This window comes from Rattus rattus, chromosome 4, assembly GCF_011064425.1.
Source record: "Rattus rattus isolate New Zealand chromosome 4, Rrattus_CSIRO_v1, whole genome shotgun sequence".
In the NCBI taxonomy this organism is placed as follows: domain Eukaryota; kingdom Metazoa; phylum Chordata; class Mammalia; order Rodentia; family Muridae; genus Rattus; species Rattus rattus.
In genome coordinates, this window is record NC_046157.1 from 87,547,580 (window position 1) to 87,568,865 (window position 21,286).

Consider the following 21,286-nt stretch of genomic DNA (forward strand, 5'->3'; position numbering starts at 1 on the left):
CTCCTGGGATTGGGACTGTGGGATGAATGACATCACTAAATATCATGGGGAGCTGGTGTCTGAATGAATCCCATCTTCCAGGCTGAGTAATATTCCTCTCTCTCTATGGAACACACCTTACTCTCTCCACAACGGTGGACACTCAGGTTACTTCCACCTTTTGGCTACTATGAATAATTCAATGGAAAATGCCAGAAATGCCGTCAGAATCTATTCTTTCTACTTGAGTGTATCTTGGTGGGGAATGCCTTGAGGCCATGGAGGTCTTCCGGAAATTTCAAATTGTTTCCCATATTGCCCCAGTGGTGTGTGTCCTCGTCCTTACACAAGATGATGGTGGTGATGGTGGTGGTGGTGGTGGTGGTGGTGATGATGATGATGAAGACGATGATCTATTGCTACTAAGCTGGGTATGGACTTTGGGCTTCCTGCATGCTAGGAAATCACTCTACTCCCGACCACGTCCCCACACCACAGGATCAAGTGCACCAAAGTACCTTTACTAGACTCTGAGGACCTGGTGAGGGAGACATTGGCAGAACCAGGGAAGACAGTCCACACCCTCACAAGAGCCTAGTCAAGGCTTCACCTGGGGATTCTAGGCAGAAGCTCCACCCTGGCCACACCCCCAGCCTCCCACTGGTGGATTCTAGGCGAGTGGGAGGGGTAGGCTCCAGCTCTGAACCACACTTCTAACCCACACAGCTGGGTTTGAGCCCCACTTTATCACACCTATGATGTCTGTGGGTTCCCCAGTCTCACAGAATCAAGGTGCCCAAAAGATACCCAAGAACCTGCTTCAGTGACACCTGCCCCCCCCCCCGAAAAAAAACACACTAGCTACCCTGGCTCATACTTTCAAATCTGGGGTATGGAAATCTAGAGCTGTGGTCTCTCTTTTTGATACTGAGCCATGTCTAGGGTCGTGTGTGGCTGTCACAAGGCTGAGCTCCTGGCACAGAGTGGATGGAGGCTATGGGTGACGCTCAGCACTCTGCAGGTTTCTGGCCCAGAGCACAGATAATTTGAAATCAAGAAAGCCATTGGGGTCTGTGCTGCTCCAGGCAAGTCACTTGACCTCTCTGGGTCTCAGTTTCTATCTCTCATAAGATATAAAGCCAGGATTTAATTTTGTGTGTTAAAACCCGTGCCAGGAAAGGTCAGGATGTGGCCAGCAAACATCTGGGCTTCCCGAAGAGGGCGGGGGCAGCTGAGGCTTCCCCCAGTCCTTGCTGTGACAGGGTCATCCAGGTTCAGGAAGTGCAGACCCATGGTGGAGAGTTGGGGTGGAGTTTGGAGTAAGGTGGGGGTGTTGGCCTAGGTTGGGGGTACTGGGGGTGTGGGAACCACTCCCAGATTGAGTTTCCAGGTCTCACAGCCTCCTCCTGGGAGGTAGCTGGCCATGCCTGGCCTTTGTTAGCGAAGACATCACAGTGTCCCGCCCCCACCTTACCCCAGAGACACCCACCTCCGTAGTACTCAGGAACCACAAAGATTGTCCCAAGGCAAATGTTGAGTTGACACGGGGGTCCCAGATGACGCTCTAACTACCTAGTGGGTAAACTAGGCCGGCCCAGAGGGGTGCATGTGTCTCGCGGAGGCGTGTTTCTTCGCTTTGGCCTCTCGGATCTCTGTCGCACTATGCACGCGTGCTGCATTTTTCTCTGTCCCAGTCTTTTCCCCTCTTCCCCGCCGCAGCACTCCTTTGGGCAGCTCTTGCCTAGGCACTCAGCTCAGCGCTGTTCTGGAGGAATTCCCCGGGCCGCAGGCTAAGCCCTTGCTCACGCCCCTTTCCTGCGGAGCACCTCTTGGCAGAGGCTTGCTGCTATTGGCTCCTTTGTACACCGCCTGTGCGCTAGCTACCATTTGCTGAGCCAGTGAGCGTCTAGAGGGGGCGCGGCCTTCTCGGGAGCGTGGCCTTCTCGCCAGCCCGCCCGGCTCAGATCTAGCGGCCAATGCCACTGGCCCGGCACAGGCACCTACAGAAAACTAAAGGCTTGACGGATCGCGGGGAGCAGGTGAGCTATGGGGTCCTACACCAGTTCTCCTGGGGTTTTCCCGTCTCTTCCTATTCCCACACCGCCCTATGTGCATCCCGCCTCAGTTTCACTGGCTTTGGGAGCAGGGGTTGTTGTGAGCAGGTTGCTGTGGGCTAAATTAGTAATCCTCAAGGGGAGACTGGATGGACTTGGCCCTGTACAGGCGTGCAGCCTGACTCCAAAATGGTCTGGGTATTCTCTGAGGTGGCCGACTGGACCCCACTGTAGCTCTGGCTGATGCAGGAATCTCACCTGAGCAGGGTCACCCTGACTGGGACTGGCACTGCAAGCTTCCCATTGCCTGAGGGCTTAGACTCAGTTTTACCAGCAGAGAACTGGGACAGTGACTGGCACATAATTGGCAGGTGACCTGGTACAGGTCTGTGGCCTTCTGGCTCTTTCAGTGGTGGCCTGGAGGGTAAACTAGGGTCCAGAACATGGGCTATGGTTGGCCAGCGAGAGGAGACAGACAGGGAATCAGACTCTGGCTTCTCACCTTTGTGAGCAGCAGGTCTGGAAAGGGACAGGGTGGAACACTGAGCTGGAAACAGGCCTCTGGGTCACCTGAGCTCCAAGCTGTGAAGCCTCTGGAGGCCTGCCTTGGGGTCAGGACACAGCTCAGACAAACCTGACTCACTTGAACACGTAACTTAATTATAAGCCTCAGTTTCCCTGTTTGTCTTGGGACAGTTGTTTCATGACTCCCTGAGGCTTCTGGGAGGGTTCAAAGCAAAGACAAAATAGAAGGTGAGCCAGGGTGGGCTACACACTGAGGCCATGTCTAAAACAAACGGGACCCTGGAGTGTAGCCCAGTGGGTAGAGTGCACACCTAGTAGGCAAGAGGCCCTGAGTTCCAGCCCCAACATAACATAAACCAAGGGTCACGGTGCATGGCATTCACCCAGTGCTTAGAACAGAGGCTGGTGGATGCCTGTAAGTTTGAGGCCAGGTCTACAAAGGGAGTTCCAGGCTAGCCATAACTACATAGACAGATCAGCCATCTAAAAAAGAAAGAAAGAAAGAACTGGATCATGAGCTTTGTGTGCCAAACGTCCTGTTTTTCTGTCCTGGGACCTCAAAGTGGCTGCCTCTTCTCCACATGGGTATCCTCACACTCAGAGCCTCTGCACGTGCGGAGCCCTCTACAACTCTGGCAGATCAACCCAGGCAGCACCAACTTTAAAACATAACAGGTTCACGATCTGGGCCACACCTAGGATGTGGGTGGCTGGGAGGGGTGAGGGCGGAGCAATGGGGACTGTACAAAGTAACAGAACAAAGAAAGTCATCACAGAACACCTGCCCTGGGCTTCCCACGCTTGGTGAGCCAGACTTGGGCCAAGGCTGGGAGTCCAGTGATGAGTGAGTGGTGGGTCCTGAGGGTATGGAGAGACATAGAGACTTCTCCGTCAGTTTACTTTCTGAGCCCTAGGCAAACTAGGACTCATCCCACAAAAGTTTGTTTAATGATTACAAATGAGGTGACTCAGCATACAGGCCAAATAATCGGGGCCACCAGAAGGCGTGCCACCTACTGATGGGTGCCATCCAGTGTAAAGTGAAAGCTTAAAGAGAGTGAGGCTCCATCCAGGAGCCCAGTGAGCCCACTCTTCCAAGAACCCCAGTGTGTTTTTTTCTGAGCCCCAACCTTGTGTTTCCCCATCTGGAAAACAGCTGAGGTAATTAAGAACCCCCCAGAGGGTGCTGTGCAGGTGGGGGCTTCTGCAGTCCTGACCAAAGGCCAGTTGAAGGAACCATGGAAGGGCTGACAGCATACAGAGCTCTGGAAGATTCCCAGACCGGATCAATAGCCACCCCACCCCCTTCTCCATTTTAGGGTGGACCCCAGGGGAAGACTGCAGTTGGATAAGCTCTGAGGTAGGGACTGGATTCAAGTCCCAGTTCTGACCCAGCATTATTCTGTCACTCCCAGGCCCCTGACCCAGTTTCTCATTTTATCATAGCCATGAGGAATTACTTAGTCAGTTAACAAACTGTTCCTGAACACTGAGGTAAGTCAACTGTGTTAGTAAAGCACACAGCAGTGACCAAAGCTGGCCCCACGCCTACCATCTCCTGCCTCACAGTTGGTAAAGCTGGACTCTGTCCTGAGTTATAATGGTAACTGTGAAAAGAGAAAGGAACTGGGTAACTGGGTGTTCGTAGAGATGAGTGATCTGAGATTTCCAGGGTAAAGCAACCACGTAGCAACCTGTGGGAGAGAATGGTAAGTGGCAGGCTCAGCGTGTGTAAAGGTCCTGCTGTTTATGAGAGCTATGGAGGAGGCACTGTGGCTGCAGGGGAGGAAGAGGGGAGCCATGGAGGGCAGAAGGCAGAGGGGGAGTTAACTCAGTGCTCATGGGGGCTTCTGGCATTTCAGGGACCCCTGACAGGGTAAGAGGAACCAGGATAGAGGCTTCAGACTGCTGAGAAATTCTGGGACTGAGTGCACACACTGATGACCTTCATATTTCCCTTCCGTTAAAACATTGAGTGGATGCTGGGTGTGGTAGAACACACCTAAGAGGCTGAGGCAGGGGGATTACAGTAAAGCCAAAGGTAGCTTGGACTGCAGCATAAGACCCTGTCTTAAACTCCAACCCTGAAGAAATGGAGTAGAAGTTGAATCAAAGATCCACACTCTCTTTGGCTCTGTAACAGTCTCTTTTAAAATACTTATTTATTCCTTTTTGTGAATATAAAGCTTAGAGGAAAACCAGCTGGGGTCCTCTCTCCTTCTACCCAGTGGTTCCTGGTCTCAAACTCAGCTTGTCAGAGTTCACAGCAAGTGCCCTCATCTCATGAGCCATATAGCTGGCCCTCCCATTCTTACACCAGCATTACTATAGGGAGCCTGCCTGATTTCCCAGAGGACTGGTGCAGATGGACAGTGGTGCTCAGGTGCTGTGTGGAGGCAGAATCCCCAGCTGGCCATACTGCACTGGGACAGACACTGGCTGGACCACCGGTGACAAGGGGCTATGGCTCAGCTGCCCCTGGGACAGTCAACTAGGATGAAGAGGGAGGATGGCGGGCTTGGTGGCATCAATTATGGATGTGGATGTACTGCATGGGTGACATAAATAATTCACGAGGCCAGGGGCTGCCCAGGGGCGGGAGGCAGCATCAGCCTCACAAGCACCGTGCCACTGCTGAGTTTTGGGAATCTTGCCATCTGGTTGTTAAACTCAGATTAAAAGTCTAGGACTGAGTGCTTCCAGCTAAGTAAATCGTGTTGTATTTATTATTTATTACATTTACTTACTATGTGTGAGGGAGAGCCAGAGCATGTGTGGAGGTCAGAGGACAACTTGGGAATCATTGCTCTCTTCCACCGTGTGGGTCTCAGGTATGGAACTCAAGCCACTGGGCAGTAAGTGCCTTTACCCGGTGCCATGTCAACAGAATGTAAATCATGCCATCAGTAAAGAAAGCTGTCAGGCACACACGGAACAGAAAGTGGCGGCCACCAGCATAGAGATCACCCAATGACCTGGCTGCTTTTTGCTGTGGTCTGTGCCAGGCTTTATCCTCTCTTTTTGACTGTGTTGGAAATGACCTTCCCAGTGTTAGATTCCTCCTGCCACCTCTGTGGTTGAAGGTGGCTGTGGTGGCCTTGTGGACCCCACCAGGATCCTCAGACTTTTGTGGAAGTCTGAGCTTCATTACTGTGTGGCCAACTAGCCTAGACCCAAGGGACCATCCACCTCCGTTCTCTGGGTCTTCAGAGTGAGAGTGTTCTGCAGGACATGCAAATGTGCACGTGGAGTGTGACAGTAAAACTTTATTTACAAAAGCAAGCTGAATGCTGAGCAAGCAGGGTGGCGTGCGTGTGTGCGTGTGTGTATGTGTTAGCAAGCCGTTGGAGGTTGGGGTTGGGGTGTATGTGAGCAGGGGAAAGGGGAGAGTCTCCTAGCATTTGCAATGACCTCAGAAAGCAGTGAAGATCTTTTATTTTGAGTACGAGATGTCCCTGTAGACCAGGCTGGCCTCCAACTCACAGACATCCTCCTGTTTCTGCTTGCAAGTGCTTGGATGAACGGCCATCTGTGACACCAGGTGTGCCTGATACTGAGGACAGAACCCAGGGCTTGGGTACTCTAGGCAAGCCCTACCTACTGCCCAGACCCTCAGAGCATGCATTTTAGAAGCCAGAGGGTGATTGTGGGAGAGTGTCATAAAGTGTGGCACATGTCACACATGATTGTTGAATGAAACTTGATGTGATGGGAATCATCTCTTGAGGCCCAGCTCCATGGTATTCACTGTTATCAGAGGCCATCCTGGCCACCATTGATGGCCTCAGTCACCTATGTGTGTCTATGGAGAATGGAGCTGAAACTCAAGTGTCCTCATCAGTTGCTCTCTGCCTTGTTCTTTGAGGTAGGGTAGCACTGAACCTGGGGATCAGTGAAGGGAGCTGGGCTGGCAAGCCATCAAAGCCCAGAGAGCCCCATTTCCACCTCTCCAGTGCTAGGTTATACAAACCTGTTTTCCTGTGGGTGGTGGGGATTTGAGGTGTGCACACTTAACAAGCTCTTCATACACTCCGCCATCTCTGAGACCACTTGATGGACCACTGGTGTTGGTGCTCTGTGGGAACTCTGCTCTCAACTAGGAGTCTTGGAAGTTATGGTGGCTTTCTGCAGTGTGCTCTTGGTAGGCTGAAAAGGGGACACACATGGGTCACCCTATTTGACCCTCCAGTCATTGGGGCCCCTGTATCTTCTCATGCTTCCCTTTCCAGAGTTCTTCACAGCTCACTCAGTATTCAGGAATCAGTTGTTGCACAGACATTTTCTGAGCACCAGGGGTAAACCTGGTGGTGTGTGAACTGCAGACTCCACCAGGACCAAGAGAGGCCTGCTCCCACCCTAGCAGCTTCTCCTCTCTCACGTCTTGCTCCGCCCCCAGCACTGCATACACCATGAATGGATACACACCTGTCATTCCATTACTCAGGAAGTGGAGGCAGGAGGATCAGGAGTTCAAGCTATACAGTGGGCTTCAGGTCAACCTGGCCTACATGAGACCCCGACTCAAGAAACAAATCCCGGGCTGGAGAGAGGGCTCAGCAGTTAAGAGCACTTCCAGAGGTCCTGAGTTCCATTCCCAGTAAGCACATGGTGGCTCACAGCCATCTGTAATGCCTTCTTCTGATGTGTCTGAAGACAGTGACAGTGTACTCATGTACATAAATAAATATATCTTTTTAAAAAAGGAAACTTAGATAGAGTTTGAAGGCACATGAAGGTCTAGGCGAGCTGGACATTGTGGCACTCGAGAGGCAGACACAGGCATGTGCGAGCTTGAGGCCGGCCTGGTCTACAGAGCAAGACTCTGTTCCACAAAACAAAAGCTTAAAAAGCAACACCAACTCTTGCTGCGGCCCAGGGCCCAGGGGAGGACATGAGTGCTGCTCCCACATGGCAAGGCCTGGGCTAGGTTCTCAGAGCAGCTGCGGCCTGCAGCAGGACTGAGGCTCCGCCTCGGGCCTTTTGCCCAGTGCCTTCCACTGTTGTCCCTTCCCTTGAGACAGGTGGCCTTTTCCCATCCCTCAGGCCAGAATCTTACTCTTTATTTCCTGTTTATTGGTTTCTTGTGTTTCCTCTCTCTAATTCAGTGTCCTCTTCAGGGGTAATCCTAGAGGCCCAGCCAGACAGTTCATAAACACGTCATCTCATGGTGGGGAGGCTGAGGCAGGAAGATTAAGTATTCAAGGCCAAATAGAATGATAAGAGACCCTGTCTGAAAAAAAAAAACAAGTAAAAATACATTTAAAAAATGAGTTATGGGGTTGGGGATTTAGCTCAGTGGTAGAGCACTTGCCTAGCAAGCTCAAGGCCCTGGGTTCGGTCCCCAGCTCCGGAAAAAAAAAAGAAAAAAAAAAAAAAGAGTTATTGGATGAAGGGGGTGATGTGGCATGTAAAATCAACTACAGGGTCAAGATGGTCCCCAAATCATCTTATAGTCAGAACATAGCATAAATAGGAGCCCTGGGAAGTCAGAGACAAAGTCATTTTTGGTCATTTCTGTGTTTGGTACACAGCCGGTGCTCCATAAATGCCTCTTAGGGCAGCTGAGCAATTGAGCATTGGGGCTGAGTTCTGGAAGCTGGAGTGCAGACTGTTTTGGCACCAGACTTTGGGTGCTGTGACACTCAATTGGCAGGGACCAAGGCCTTTTCCCTGGGAAAGTCCCTGTTCTGAAGGCCTCACATGGCTGTCATGCAGGAAGGAGAGCTTCAGTGGGGAGTTTCTGTCAGAACAATGGGTTTCAGAACAGGAAGTAGAGGCCAGCAGCTGGCTGCCTCAGGTGGCGGCCAACTTGGAGCTGGGAATGACGACTGCAGCTGTGCCACCCTGACATTCTTCCTGCTTCCACACTCTCGGCTTCACCTCTGAGCCAGAGAGAACAGATTTAGCTTTGTCTATGGGAAAAGCAAGGTCCAGAGACATTCAGCCGCCGAGTCAAACGGGGACATCAGACTTTGTTCCTCTGCTAGCAGCCCTGTGTTCAGCGTCAACTGGAAAACAACCCCACGGTGCTGGAGAGGTCCATTCAGGCTCCATCTTATTTCTCTTTTCTTTCTTGAGAGGGTTGGGTAGTTCAGGCTGACCTCCAGCTCCCCATGCAGCTGTGACCTTGAACTTCTCACCCTCCTGCTGTCATCTCTGAAAGCTGAGGACCGACACCAGGCAAGTGCTCTGCCCACCTCAGACTCAGCACCATTCGCAGACACTAGGGAGAAGGGGGGAGGGAGGAGGACTCAGGTGTAGGGGTGTGGTGTTGGGGGTCAGGGGGTACACTGTCTTTTGTTGCTGTATGGCCCTGTGGTGCAGTGTACTCTGAGGGGATAGATTCCACCATCATGGATTCATTCCCAGCTGGGCCACTTGGATGGCATTGTTTGTTGCAAATGGCACTGGCCGAAGAGATGAAATAAGTTCACGTGGCAGGCGCCAAGCTGCCATGTAGCCCTGTGTCAACAGTAGTGTGTGGACCCTGGCTGGCAGACAGTGGGGGTGGTGAGCACTGGGGGCAGGAAAACACACAGAGCCTTCTTGTGCCTGCCCTGAACTCTTAAGGTCAGGGAGCTGATGGCTGAGAGGCTGGGGTCGGGGCTCGAGCTCACACAAAAACAGGCATTGTAGGGGACTCTGGGAGTGGGCAAGTGGTCTGAAGCAAGGGGGGCATTGCTGCTCCCCCAGCCCCCGGCCATCAGGATAGGGTGAGCAGTGGACAGCTGACCAGCGTCTGGGGCAAGACTGAGACCCAAGGGCCCAGTCTGGTCATGATTCTATAATGTCCCCTCCATCCTGCTCTTCCAAGTTTGTTCACTCCCAGAGGGTTCTGGGTCCCCAAGAACACAGCAGATGAGGGGCCAGGCCCTGCTCTGTCCCTCTGTGGTCTGGGGGAGGTGGCTGCAGGCCTGCAACCCTGCAGCTGTGCAGCCCTGTGTGGCTCAGAGGAAGTACCCGGCAGGTCAGCTTAAGATGGTTTCCTAGAGGAGGAGAGACCCAGGTTGAGCTGAGCGATGAATCTGTCCTGGGAAGAGTCAGGGACCTTGGGCACTGGAAGGTACGTAGGAGTTTACTAGGAAAGAAGCAGGGGTTTGGAGAGAGAGCTCTGTGGGGTTACAGAAGTTTATTAGGGAAGAGGCATGAGAATTGCCAGTGGTTTTTAGTACTGTCATTTGGGAAAATTCTAAAAATGCTTGAACTGGGTAGTGGGGTGACTGCTCCACAGGAGCCGACCTGCCTGTCCTCTTGGCCACTTCCTGGCTCCTTCCTCCATGGCAACCATCTGAAGCCTCAACTCCCCAGCTAGGAAACCATGGTCTGGCTGCTGGGAAATCAGAATGGTGCCAAGTCCTGTCCAGATTCATTCCTTTGACCTGAGCACTGTGTCATCCTGACAGGGCCCATGGACACCTTCAGCACAAAGAACCTGGTCCTGCAGGCCCAGAAGAAAGTCCTCAGCAAGATGGCTTCCAAGGCCATGGTGGCTGTATTTGTGGATGACACCAGCAGTGAGATCTTGGATGAATTGTACCAGGCCACTAAGGAGTTCACCCGCAGCCGGAAGGAGGCGCAGAGAGTGGTGAAGAACCTGGTGAAGGTGGCGGTGAAGCTGGCTGTGTTGCTTCGGGCAGACCAGCTGGACAGCAACGCGCTAGCCCAGCTGCGGCGTTTCCGGAGCCGGGTGCACAGCCTGGCCATGACAGCCCTCAGCTTCCACCAGGTAGACTTCACCTTTGACCGGTGTGTGCTGGCCACTGGGCTGCTGGAATGCAGGGATCTGTTGCACCAGGCCACTGGCCTGCACCTCACTGCCAAGTCACACGGCCGCATCAATCACATTTTCAGTCACTTTGCCAATGGCGACTTCCTGGCTGCACTGTACAGTCCAGTAGAGCCCTACCGGAGCCACCTGTGTCGCATCTGTGATGGCCTCGGGAGGATGTTGGATGAGGGTGGCATCTGACCTGGAGTCAGCCACCTGGAGCCTATCTTCCCCTAGTGACTGGTCCCCCAGAACACAGAACTGCCTGTGTATGAGGCAGTGTCTCCTCTGCTTCTCCTGCTGTAGCCCATTTGCTTTTGTCTGCGTCTCCCCTCCTCCTCCTCTTCCTTCTGAGACAGGTCTCATGTAGCCAGGCTGACACCAAACTCCCCATGTAGCCAAGGCTGACCTTGACCTCCTGAGCCTCTTGCCCCCACCTCCGAGAGTGCTGGACGACAAGTGTGTGCCAACAACCCACTGTCTGAGCATTCTCAGTCTTTCAAATAAGGTTGTGGAGAACTGGGAGAAAAGAATTGTACTCCCCTGATCCCTCCCACTGCCAAATGACTGTTTCCTAAGTCTCAGGTCCTCCCAAGGTGACTTGCTTTAAAAAATGGAGTTCAAACTCTTGCACCAGACTAGAGTGAACAGGTATCAGCCTGCTACAACAGGTCTTTATATAGGTTGGCCCAGGGGGGCTCACTCTGCCAATGCTGCAGGGCACTGGGCACTGACGAGTGACGCTACTACCAAGTGTACCAGCAGACAGGTGCTAGACAGGGGCCATGGCTTTTTCCCAGTGGTTTTGAGACTCCAAGCACACTTTGGTGTTGGGATCTGAGATCCTGTTAGGGGACTGGACCCTGGCACTGAAGAAAAGAAATAGAGTCGGTGAGATGGCTCAGCCTGTAGGAGTGCTTGCTGCCAAGCCTGTTGACTGGCTTTCCCAAAACCTGTGCAGTAGGAGAAGAATCCAGTTTCAGAAAGTTGGCCTCTGATCTCCATGTGGACATGCCCACACAGAGCCACATGAGGGCGGGTGCTCTGGCACTTGGAAACATGGGGGGATCCAACCACTCAGCAAGGAGGCACTATTCCAGGTGGACACTTGGGAGTTGTCACTGATAGGACAGGACTCGCTGTCAAACATGGGGACCCCATTCCCAGCTTCAGACCAGGGAAAAGCCACTGGAGACACAAGTATGTGTTAAATTATAATTCCATATTTGGGAAACAAATCCATCTTTCCTCTTTGTATGGTAGCCTGGGTTTGTAACTGAGACTGACTGTGTGTGGAAGCAGCCTCTACTATCTGAGCGGGCCTGTGGTTATGTGAGACACCATAACTGGTTAACCCAATTGGTACTGAGACAAAACTTTTACCCTTGGAAAGTAGGCTCCAGCTACATATGTGCCCAGCTGAGGTATGGGTTAGTTGTCTAGAATCCCTCAGCGTGGTTAGGGGTGGACCCCGCCTAGAATTCCCCAGTGAGGGATCAGGAGCTTGGCTCAGGGGTAGCATGCACGAGGTGGGGATGGCCGGAGACCTGTGAAGATCCTGTGTCTGTAGTTCGTGTTTGTGGAGGAGCTGGCACAGCAGCAGATGGGAAGGTTATCTGAGGTATTTGGAGAAGACACAGAACGTGCAAAGCTGAGTGTATTTAGGGCAGTGTTTACAACCTGGAACTTCCTGGGGTCAGGAGGGAGTCACTTCCTCAGTGTTTCAGTGCATGCAGACAGATGTAATGACAAAGAAGGTTCTATTAACAGCTACATTTTCTTGTTGTTTTGAGACAGGGTCTCTCTGTGTAGCCCTGGTTGTCCTGGAACTCACTCTGTAGACTAAGCTAGTCTGGAACTCAGAGATCCTCCTGCCTCTGCCTCTGCCTCCCAAGTGCTAGGATTAAAGGACAATATTTTGCCCCGTGGCCCAGGCTGGCCTGGAATTGATTTTTCTGCCTCAGCACTCCAATCCCAGCCTGAGCCCTATACTGCCCTGCTGCAGCCATCTCTCCAGCAGCCTCTCTGTGACCCTCACTGATGATGAGGGGTCAGGTCCCTGAAGCCTTTCTCAGTGTTCCAACGCCACAGGGATTTCCTCACTTTAAGCCTAAAGAGAGGTCTTAAAACTGGAATACCAGCATGCAGGCTGCTGTCCCTTGTGCTGACCAAGTGGACCAATAAGGGAGACAGTCTGAGTTTCTGTGGGGTTGTTTTCATAAGGGTGAGATAAGAATCAGAGCGCACCGGGAGCACACTTTATTACTTTGTGTCATTGGGCCTCATGAACACTACACAGAGGCTCTGCCACCAAGGTACTCCACTCCCAGCCTGGTGACCTAAGTCTATCTGATCCTGGGTACCACAGAAAGGAAGGAGAGTCAAGTCCCACACGTCGTCCTATGTTCCATGGCTCTCAAGCACCCACAGCCAAGATTAATCTGCCCAGCCCAGGGATAACAGGATGGGGGTTGGCTCCCCCACCAGGTCCCACTCCATCACAGGCCGGTGGCTGTGGCCTTCAGTAAGATGATCTGAGGATCTGGGTGTGGCTCTGCAGCATCACTGCCCTCCCATACTTAAAGTGCTTGGTTCATTCCCAACGTTTCCCGCCCAGAAACACATTAAAGGGCTAATATGTCCTGGCACTCAGTTCTACCTACTCTGTATCCTGAGTAATAACTGGAGACTCTGAAAGGCACACAGGAGCAGCCACATGGCCTGGCCTCACTTCATCCGTGCTGTGCTCTTTCTTACGTAGGAGCTTGAGGGCTTGGGCCTAAATTCATGTTTCAGAGTCCCTGGAACCTCAGGCCCCTAAGGCACCACTGATGGTTGTCCTTCCAAGGGTATAAGCTATGTGAAATATCCTCTTGTCTTAATGGCCAGATTCCCTTTCTTGTGGTATAGCCCCATTATGTAGTCCTGGAACTCTGTATGTAGTCCAGGCTAGCCTCCAACTCACAGCGATGCCCTTGCCTTTACCTAATGGCTGAACGGGGAACAAAAAGGGTACTTGGCCCTTGCTGTGGGATCACACACACACACACACACACGCATGCACGCACGAACGTATGTGAAAAGGTGCAGCACCCCTGCAGATCCTTGTAAGGTACAGACCTGTCTGGTAGTCTCAGTGCCTCACTGGATGTCCAGTGAGATGTCAGGCCCAAAGGCGTAGCTGGAGGGCCCCAAGGTCCGTCTGAAAGGCTTGGACACTTTAAGGCCACTTTAGGAACTTTAGGGTTCCTTGGCTTCAGGTGGTTTGCTAGATTTTTTTTTTAAGATTTTTTTATTTATATGAGTACACTGTTGCTATTTTCAGACACACCAGAAGAGGGCATTGGCATTACATATGGTTGTGAGCCACGATGTGGTTGCAGGGAATTGAACTCAGGACCTTGGCAAGAGCAATCAGTGCTCTTAACCACTGAGCCATCTCTCCAGGCCTTTGCTTTATTTTTTTATTATTATTATTATTTTTTTTTCAGAGCTGGGGACTGAACCCAGGGCCTTGCGTTTGCTAGGCAAGCGCTCTACCACTGAGCTGAATCCCCCACCCCTGTTTTATTTTTTTCTTATAGGGCTATAAAGGTGGCTAAGCTGTTAAAAGCACTGGCTGCTTTTGCAGAGGACTGAAGTTCAATTCCCAGCACCCACAGGCAGTTCACAACCACTTGTAACTCTAGGGCCAGGAGATGCAATGCCCTCTTCTTGTTTCCATGAGCACACAAATAGCACAAATTCACAGCACTCACTAACTCAGACTCCTCCTCCCCTTCTCACAGACACAGCATAAGAAAAATCTAAATACATGTTGCTTCCCATCCGACTTTAAAAACCCACCTGAAGCCAGAATCTGTGGGGACATTGGCCTTGTCCTGCTAGATAGAGAACACAGTGTGGATTCAAGGCAACATGGTGTCTCAGGAGAGTGACCCATCCTTGAGGGTGCAAAGTCATTGGCTGCCTTGGGACCCACTGTGCTGGCACCTATGTGCCAGTCATTAGGAGAGGCCACGTGCCTGCACCTGCTATGCTACTGTGGAAGATGGTGAGAAGTCATGCCTGAGTCCTCACCCCAGAGAGCCTCTGCTAAGGTGTTACTTATTTATTTGTTCTATCTTTTCCCATCCTTCTGAGTGGAGGTGCCCTGTGTGGGGTTAGGAAGTGGTGCTGGGAGGGCTCAGAGGAGAAACCACACCACGTCTTGCCTTAGGAAAGCCAGGATGTCCTTCCATCCTACCCGCACATGTCCTGCACCTTCCCTGGTGAGATGGGCGACAGGGCTCAGAGAGTTCTGAAGAGTGACACAGTGTCACCTGTACAGGGCAATGCCAGCTCCCATAGGAACCAGTGCCCTAGACAAGCAGTCCAGGCCAGTGTGCCTCAGGAAAGAGGACGTGAAGGCTCATGACAGGTAAGGGTCACAGCTCCGAGTGTGCCGCCTTGGCTACGATCACCAGCTTGGAGAGCTCAGCTTTGAAGGCCCCAGGCCTGTGAGACACTGCAAGACACAAGTACAGTTCAACCCTGACATGATTTTGAGACCAGACAGTGCTAACAGAGGCCAGGGATGGCAGGGTGAAGAGGTGGGTGAAAGTAGAAACTGCAGAGCCCAGCAGTGTGACACAAGGAGAGCCCCGCCTGCCTGGGAAATTACAAAGAGGGCTAGGGGGAATGGTGAAGGGTGGAGCCCCTGCCTAGGATCCCACCCCTACTCCTGTGAGGGAGCTGGGGGCGTGGCCAGGGTGGAGCTTCTGCCTAGAATCCCCAGGTGAAGCCTTGACTAGGCTCTTGTGAGGGTGTGGACTGTCTTCCCTGGCTCTGCCAGTGTCTCCCTCACCAGGTCCTCAGAGTCTAGTAAGGGTACTTTCGTGTACTTGATCCTCTAGATTGGAGCACTGAATGGTCCTTTTTGCTTTTATACAGCAGCCTACCTCGGATGTGTTGTGTCACAGTAACAGAAAGTAGACCAGGACTGGTGACTAGGACGCTGTGAGCTAAACTGGCTGGAGCAACCTTGACACAGAGTCCATCCCACGAGCAGCTTGTATTTAGCCCATAGCCCTTTCTCAAGATAATTTCTGATCTGCAGAACATAGTCACGAGGACCCTCCTCTGCCTCTCTCCAAATGGCTCTTTCTGGGTGCTGGCTTGCCTTCTGCCTGCTGGGACCCATGTCACCTACCTGCTGTCTTGGTCACTTCAAACTCCTCGCTTTTCAAGGGGACATCACTCTCTCTCTCAAATGCAGCTTTGGACTGAAATAAAACAGCACTTCAGCAGACATACATCATGAAGAGAGAAGTCCCCTCCAGTCCCCTTGGTTTGGTCTCTTGGGCACTGTGGCCAGGCATACTTTTTAGTGTGGGTATGGCATTCCCAGGGTATAGTCCAGGGTGAGCGCAGGCAGAGGGTCTGATCACAGGGGATGGACAGCCTCAGTCTGTCACCTTGGCTTTCAAAAGCACACTTGATGAGGCTGCTGAGGGTTCTGGTGCTCTGGAGGAAGAGCCTATCATCGGCTACCTGAGGGGCAGGAGTTGACCAAGGCCACCCTGGCTCCTCCAGCAACTCTGCAGGGACTACCCCTACAGTGGGCCTCCTGCTCATGGGGGGATCGAGAGGGTGGCTGGGTCCTGTCCTCTGCAGTGAATGGTATCTGGGGCCCTGCAGGCCCCTTGGTCCCCAGGTCCCTGTGACTGGTACTCACGTAGGCCATGGCGTACTCGATCTCAGCACCCTGCAACTCAGCCTTGAACTGTGTGAAGTAGAGGTAGGATTTCCCCTGGGGCCTGTGGGGAGATAAGAGTCAGCATGGGGACTTGGGGGAGAGGACCCAACTGAGGCCCTGGAAAGAGCCTGGTGATGTGGAACTCCATTGTGGTAAATTTCCAGGACACCCAAAGCCAGAGGCAGGAAGTAGCTCTGTGGGTGCCAGGGAGTAGGGAAGGGGGGAAGGGAGCTCCAGAGTCAGGGCTACCTCTCAGTGTTTATCTTCTTGTTTTGTTTCAAGACTGGTTTTTGAGACAGAGTCTCAGTTAGCCCAGAATGGCCTCCAACTAACTATGTGGCCAAGACTGGCCTTGAGCTCCGGATGTTCTAATTTCTGTCTCCCCAGAACTGAACAAGAGAATCAGCAGTTGGCTGTATTGCACAGCGCTCTGGTGTCTTCCTGCCATGCAACCAGATGCCCCAGACCCTGCACTGCTCTCTGCCATCTTCCCTCCCTCCCTCTTCTGCCCAGTGCCTCAGTGTCAACACACACACTGGAGCTTCCTCAAGGTCGCAGGACTGGCCACCGAACAGCCTGTTCTCCATCTGTCCTGCGTGGATCATGGTATGCACATGTACAGTGGCTGCAAAGAGAAAGAGACACACAGAGACAGAGGAGACAGACACACAGACAGAGAGAGATCCCAGCTGTGCATATGGGGCTCACCTCCAGACGGTACAGGTAAAGTGCTGACTGTCTTCACTTGTGCCCAGGCTCATCTGCCACTGCTGGGGAGGGAGAGGACAGGCTTGATGAGCCTCTTTGCAAGGCCCGCTACACATAGTCCCGCCTAAACTCGGCATCCTACTAAAGCAGCAGACACTGCCCTGCCACTGGATCAGGAAACTATCCTGTAAGATGTCCTGAGAACCAATGGCAACAGCGAGACCCTGTCTAAATTCAGTTGGGAACTGCACACCAGTGTCAACCATGGTGCTCTGGCTCCATTCCTCGTTTTTTTTTTTTTCGGAGCTGAGGACCGAACCCAGGGCCTTGCACTTGCTAGGCAAGCGCTCTACCACTGAGCTAAATCCCCAACCCTCTGGCTCCATTCCTACCCAGATTCCTCAGCCCCCTGCCCTGCTCTCTGCTGTCTTCCCCTCCCTTTCCTCCTCTCCTCAGTGCCTTGGTGCCAACACACACACTGGAGCTTCCTCAGGGTGGCAGGACCACCACATAGCCTGTTCCCCACTTGTCCTGTGTGGACTGTGGCGTGTGCATATGCAGTAGAGAACGTCTGTAATAGTCGATGGTCAATGGGGGATGCTGTTACCCTAACACCCAGCACTCAGGACAACCAGAATTGAGTCTCAGCTACGGAAGGAGTAGGAAGCCAGCATGGGCTACATGAGACTATCAAAAACCAACCATCCAACACAATCAACCAAAACCAAAGCCAAAAACCAGCCAGGGCTGGAGAGACAGCTCTGCACCTAAGAGCACAGGCAGCTCTTTCAGAGGATCTGAGTTCTATTCCCTACACACATGTGGTGGCTCACAGCCACTGCAACTAGTTATGGAGACTTGAGGCCCTCTTTTGGTTTTGTGTAGCTCAGGCTGTCCTTGAGCTCTCTGTGAAGTGGAGAAGGACCTTGAACTCCCGATCCTCCTGCTTCAGCCAGAAGAGAGCTGCCACCCATCCTGCTTGCTACTGGGCACTCTTATAGTCATTTAATCTCAGGCACAGACAAACCCTAAAACTGCTCACAGAATAAAGTAGAAAATTTCCATTCCCTGGATCATTCACATTAAATCACGCAAATCTGTGAAGTCCAGTCCACGGTGTAGCCATCACTACCATGTATCTAGAACAATCCATCAGTCCAAAAGGAAGCCCTGTGATGAGCCTTCTGGCAAGCCTCTCTCTGGTCCCAGCACATCCACTTCCTCTGTCAGGGCTCCTGTCTTGGATACTTCCTGTAATGGAATCCCACAGCATGACTTGTCCCTGTCTCCCTGAGCAGCATCCTGGAGGTCCCTCCAGACTGTGGCAGTGTCAGTGCCACCCTCCTTGTAACAGAAACGGTCACTGTCACACTCCCCTCAAGCTCACTGGGAAGCTGGTTCTGGAAGTGGGATCTGTGTCTCAGGCACCCTCCATGGTCTTGGGGGAGGGATGGCCCAGCCCTGTAATGGGCAGCAGTGACAACAGCAGGCATAAGCCACCCCCACAGCCAACTGCAGACTGCTGGAGAGAGGTTCAGGAGCAGGTACTACCCCTGAGGATCTGCTGCCCTGGACACTTGCATCTCAACCTGACACAGACTAGAGGCACAGGGGAGGAGGGTACACCCCATAAAATCAGAGTTTCCACGAGCCTCCAGAGCATTTTCTTAATTAGTAATCAATGGGGATGCAGCTGACTGTTGGTGGAGTACTCTCTGGGCTGGTGGTCCTGGGTTCTCTAAGAAGCAGGCTGAGCAAGCCATGAGAGCAAGCCAGTCAGCAGCACCGTCCATGGCCTCTGCATCAGCTCCTGCCTCCAGGTTCCTGTCCTGCTTCTTCAATGATGACTGATATGGAAGTGTAAGCGGAGCACACGCTTTCCACCTGGCTTCCTTGGGTTATGGTGACTCATCACAGCAATGGTAAGCCTAAAGGATGCCCGTGTTCAGTTCCCAGAACCCACAGGGCAGCTCACAACCACTGACTAACTCTAGCTCCTCTAACCTCAGAGAGCAACACACTAACAAGTATACACCCGCACATCTACTACATACATAAGCTTAAAAAGCCAGACTACATGGAGGAGACAGGCTGGGAGCTAGGTCCTGGGGGCTTGCCCATGAGCTACCCAGAAGACTGCCATCTTGCTTCCTCTGATGGTTTCTTCATATTCATATCCAAGAATTTGTAGATAGCTCAGTGGTTATAGCACTGGCTGCTCTTGCAGAGGACCTAAGTTTGATTCCCAGCACCCACATTGGTGGTTCACAACTGTAACTCCAGTTCTAGGACATCTGATGGCCTGTTCTGGCCTCTGTGGTTACTGCATGCTGGTTTCTGCTCACTGAGGTGTTTTGCTGTTTGTAGCCTCTCCATTTCTTTGTTTGCTATGTACGTAACAAAGTCACTCATTCAATGTCCCAAGCAGGGCTGTTATCTCTCTCCACGCCTTACATAACACTCTTATTCATGGGTGTGTGATATTCCTAGTCACTCAAGTGCTGTGCAGGCCCATCCATCCACGGTCACTAAGGCACCTTCCCATTCATTGCTGCCATGGGAAGTTCTACTCAGAACATTCATGTCCAAGGTTCCGGAGACACTGATATTTCCCCTGAATGAACTGACCTGTGTGTGGCAGTTGCCTTGCATAGCGTACAGGCAGCCAACCTCACAACAATTTGCTTTGTGCCCTGTATGCTGCCGAGCTATCGGCCCTCTTGCCAGATCACACATAGGCTTTCCTGAGCACTCTCCCAGGCTGGCTGCCCAGGTGAGCTCCTAAGCCACAGACCTTCTTGTGATAACAAAGGGTCCACTGCCCATAGTAGTGGCACTGTTACCCTGCACTCAGGACGCAGAGCAGGTAGAGAAAAGGCAGTTTGAGGTCAGCAAGGGCTACACAGTAAGAGCCCATCTTATAACATGACTAAAACAGTAAGAACCACAGTGGGTGATCACACATAGATTGATAGTCAGGAATCCGCACTGTGGGTTGCTGGTTCCACTAGGCGAAAGCCAAGGCAACTAGGGGTCCTTCGGGCTCAAGGGAACTGAGAATTCAGTGCCCCAAGTGTCTGGTCACTTTCCCTTGACACCATCTGTGTGACACCCTGAGTAACTTACCTCGTTGGTCCCTCCTTGGGAAGCGTAAGTGAATGTGCATGTAAACTTGCCCTGTAGAAGGAAAAATAAAAGGAGGCTGAAGGGCAAGGGTTTCAACGCTCGGAATCAAGACCCTAGCATAACGGGCATGGTATCATCTCTGGTTCCCAGGAGGCTGAGGCAGAAATGGGACATTAGCCAGCCTGGGTGACTTATCAAGGTGCTGTCCTGGCGTAAAACAGTACAGACTGGGATGTACTTCAGCAGTAGAGCCCCTGCCCAGATGTCAAGGATTGAGACTGTCTTAAATCAACTGTGAGGGGGTTGGGGATTTAGCTCAGCGGTAGAGCACTTGCCTAGCAAGCGCAAGGCCCTGGGTTCGGTCCCCAGCTCCGAAAAAAAAAAGAAAAAAAAAAAAAAATCAACTGTGAGGGGCTGCTGGGTGACTTGGGGGTGGAGCCCTGCCTAGAATCTCCCATGGAGGAGCTGGGGGCGTGGTCAGGGGTGGAGCCCTACCTAAGGCTGGGACAGAACACTGGCTCAGCCTAGTTGAGACCCTGGGTTCCATCCCTCGGTACCATATAAAACAAAGACCCTGTGACGCCCTCCAGTGACCATCTGATATCTTTCCTCTCAGGAGGTCAGAACTTTGCTCAAATCCATGTGGTTTCCTGGGAAGGTCAAATGGCCTTCAGCAGCTGCCCCTTTAGAACACTGGCTATGAGGTCAGTACCTGGGGCACCTGACAAGTATAATAAGCTTTCACTACTTCCTGCCTCAACACAAACCTGCTAGGAAGCATAGGACTATAATAATGTTCTCAACAAACGGTCACCAGGGACACAGCTGTCGCAGAAGTCAGGTTGGGGCAGAGGCTAGGCTGGCTGCTGGCTTCACAACCATTGAGAGGGGAGTTGATGGACCCGTGAAATGCCTGGGGTACTTCCTCTCTAGTTCGAGTTCAGTGAACAATCCTCGTGCGACTTGTATAACCAGTCGCCTAGGTCCGCTGCTCTTATCAACCATTTCTAGAATGAGATGGGCAAGGGGACGTCGCCTTGCAAGTAGAAAATGACTGACAGGTGACAGATGAGGCAGCCTCATCCTTTCTTCATGTAACCTTGCCCCTGCCAGGCTGACCAGTCTCCAGGACAACCTGGTCCCGAGTCTGGCTCCGCCCAATACCGGCAGTCCAGAGGCATCGATGCCCCTGTAGCACGTACCCCGGGTCCTATGTCCTGGGAGAAGGAATGCACGACACCTCCGGGCCTCACGTCAAATGGCACGGTGGTGGGCTCAGACACAGCGGCCGCCAACTTCAGCGCCGCGGCCGCCAGGACCAGCGCAGTCCAGAAGCCACTGCTGGGGGCCGCCATCTTGCTTCCGGGGCAATGCGCAGGCGCTCGCGAA

General features: G+C 52.5%; 2 protein-coding genes across 3 annotated transcripts; one reads left to right on the forward strand and one right to left on the reverse strand.

Annotated features, from left to right (window-relative positions):
- Positions 1-1,929: 1,929 nt before the first annotated feature.
- Tnfaip8l1 (TNF alpha induced protein 8 like 1) lies at positions 1,930-12,255 on the forward strand. Of its 2 annotated transcripts, none has more exons than XM_032900744.1 (2): positions 1,930-2,018; positions 9,962-12,255. In XM_032900744.1, exon 2 carries the CDS (start codon positions 9,967-9,969, stop codon positions 10,525-10,527), a length of 561 nt encoding a protein of 186 aa, XP_032756635.1. In that variant the 5' UTR covers positions 1,930-2,018; positions 9,962-9,966; the 3' UTR covers positions 10,528-12,255. The 2 variants fall into 2 exon arrangements, with proteins under 2 accessions (XP_032756635.1, XP_032756636.1); XM_032900745.1 differs by lacking the exon at positions 1,930-2,018 and adding an exon at positions 8,433-8,738.
- Positions 12,256-12,570: 315 nt separating this feature from the next.
- On the reverse strand, positions 12,571-21,286 carry Mydgf (myeloid derived growth factor). The gene is made up of 6 exons (XM_032900746.1): positions 21,100-21,286; positions 19,898-19,948; positions 16,772-16,833; positions 16,043-16,124; positions 15,518-15,590; positions 12,571-14,833 (listed from the first exon to the last, which is right to left on the reverse strand). The coding sequence occupies exons 1-6, from the start codon at positions 21,250-21,252 to the stop codon at positions 14,754-14,756; spliced, it is 501 nt and encodes a 166-aa protein (XP_032756637.1). The 5' UTR covers positions 21,253-21,286; the 3' UTR covers positions 12,571-14,753.

What these genes read in the sequence shown, in the direction of transcription:
- Tnfaip8l1 (XM_032900744.1), top strand. Translation starts at nt 9,967, where the DNA reads ATGGACACCTTCAGCACAAAGAACCTGGTCCTGCAGGCCCAGAAGAAA.
- Mydgf (XM_032900746.1), bottom strand. Translation starts at nt 21,252, where the DNA reads ATGGCGGCCCCCAGCAGTGGCTTCTGGACTGCGCTGGTCCTGGCGGCC. An exon ending in TTTACCTGTACCGTCTGGAG is followed by an intron (nt 16,125 to 16,771) that starts GTGAGCCCCATA and finishes ATCTCCCCACAG; the next exon opens with GCCCCAGGGGAAATCCTACC. An exon ending in TGAAGTGACCAAGACAGCAG is followed by an intron (nt 14,834 to 15,517) that starts GTAGGTGACATG and finishes TGTGTCTTGCAG; the next exon opens with TGTCTCACAGGCCTGGGGCC.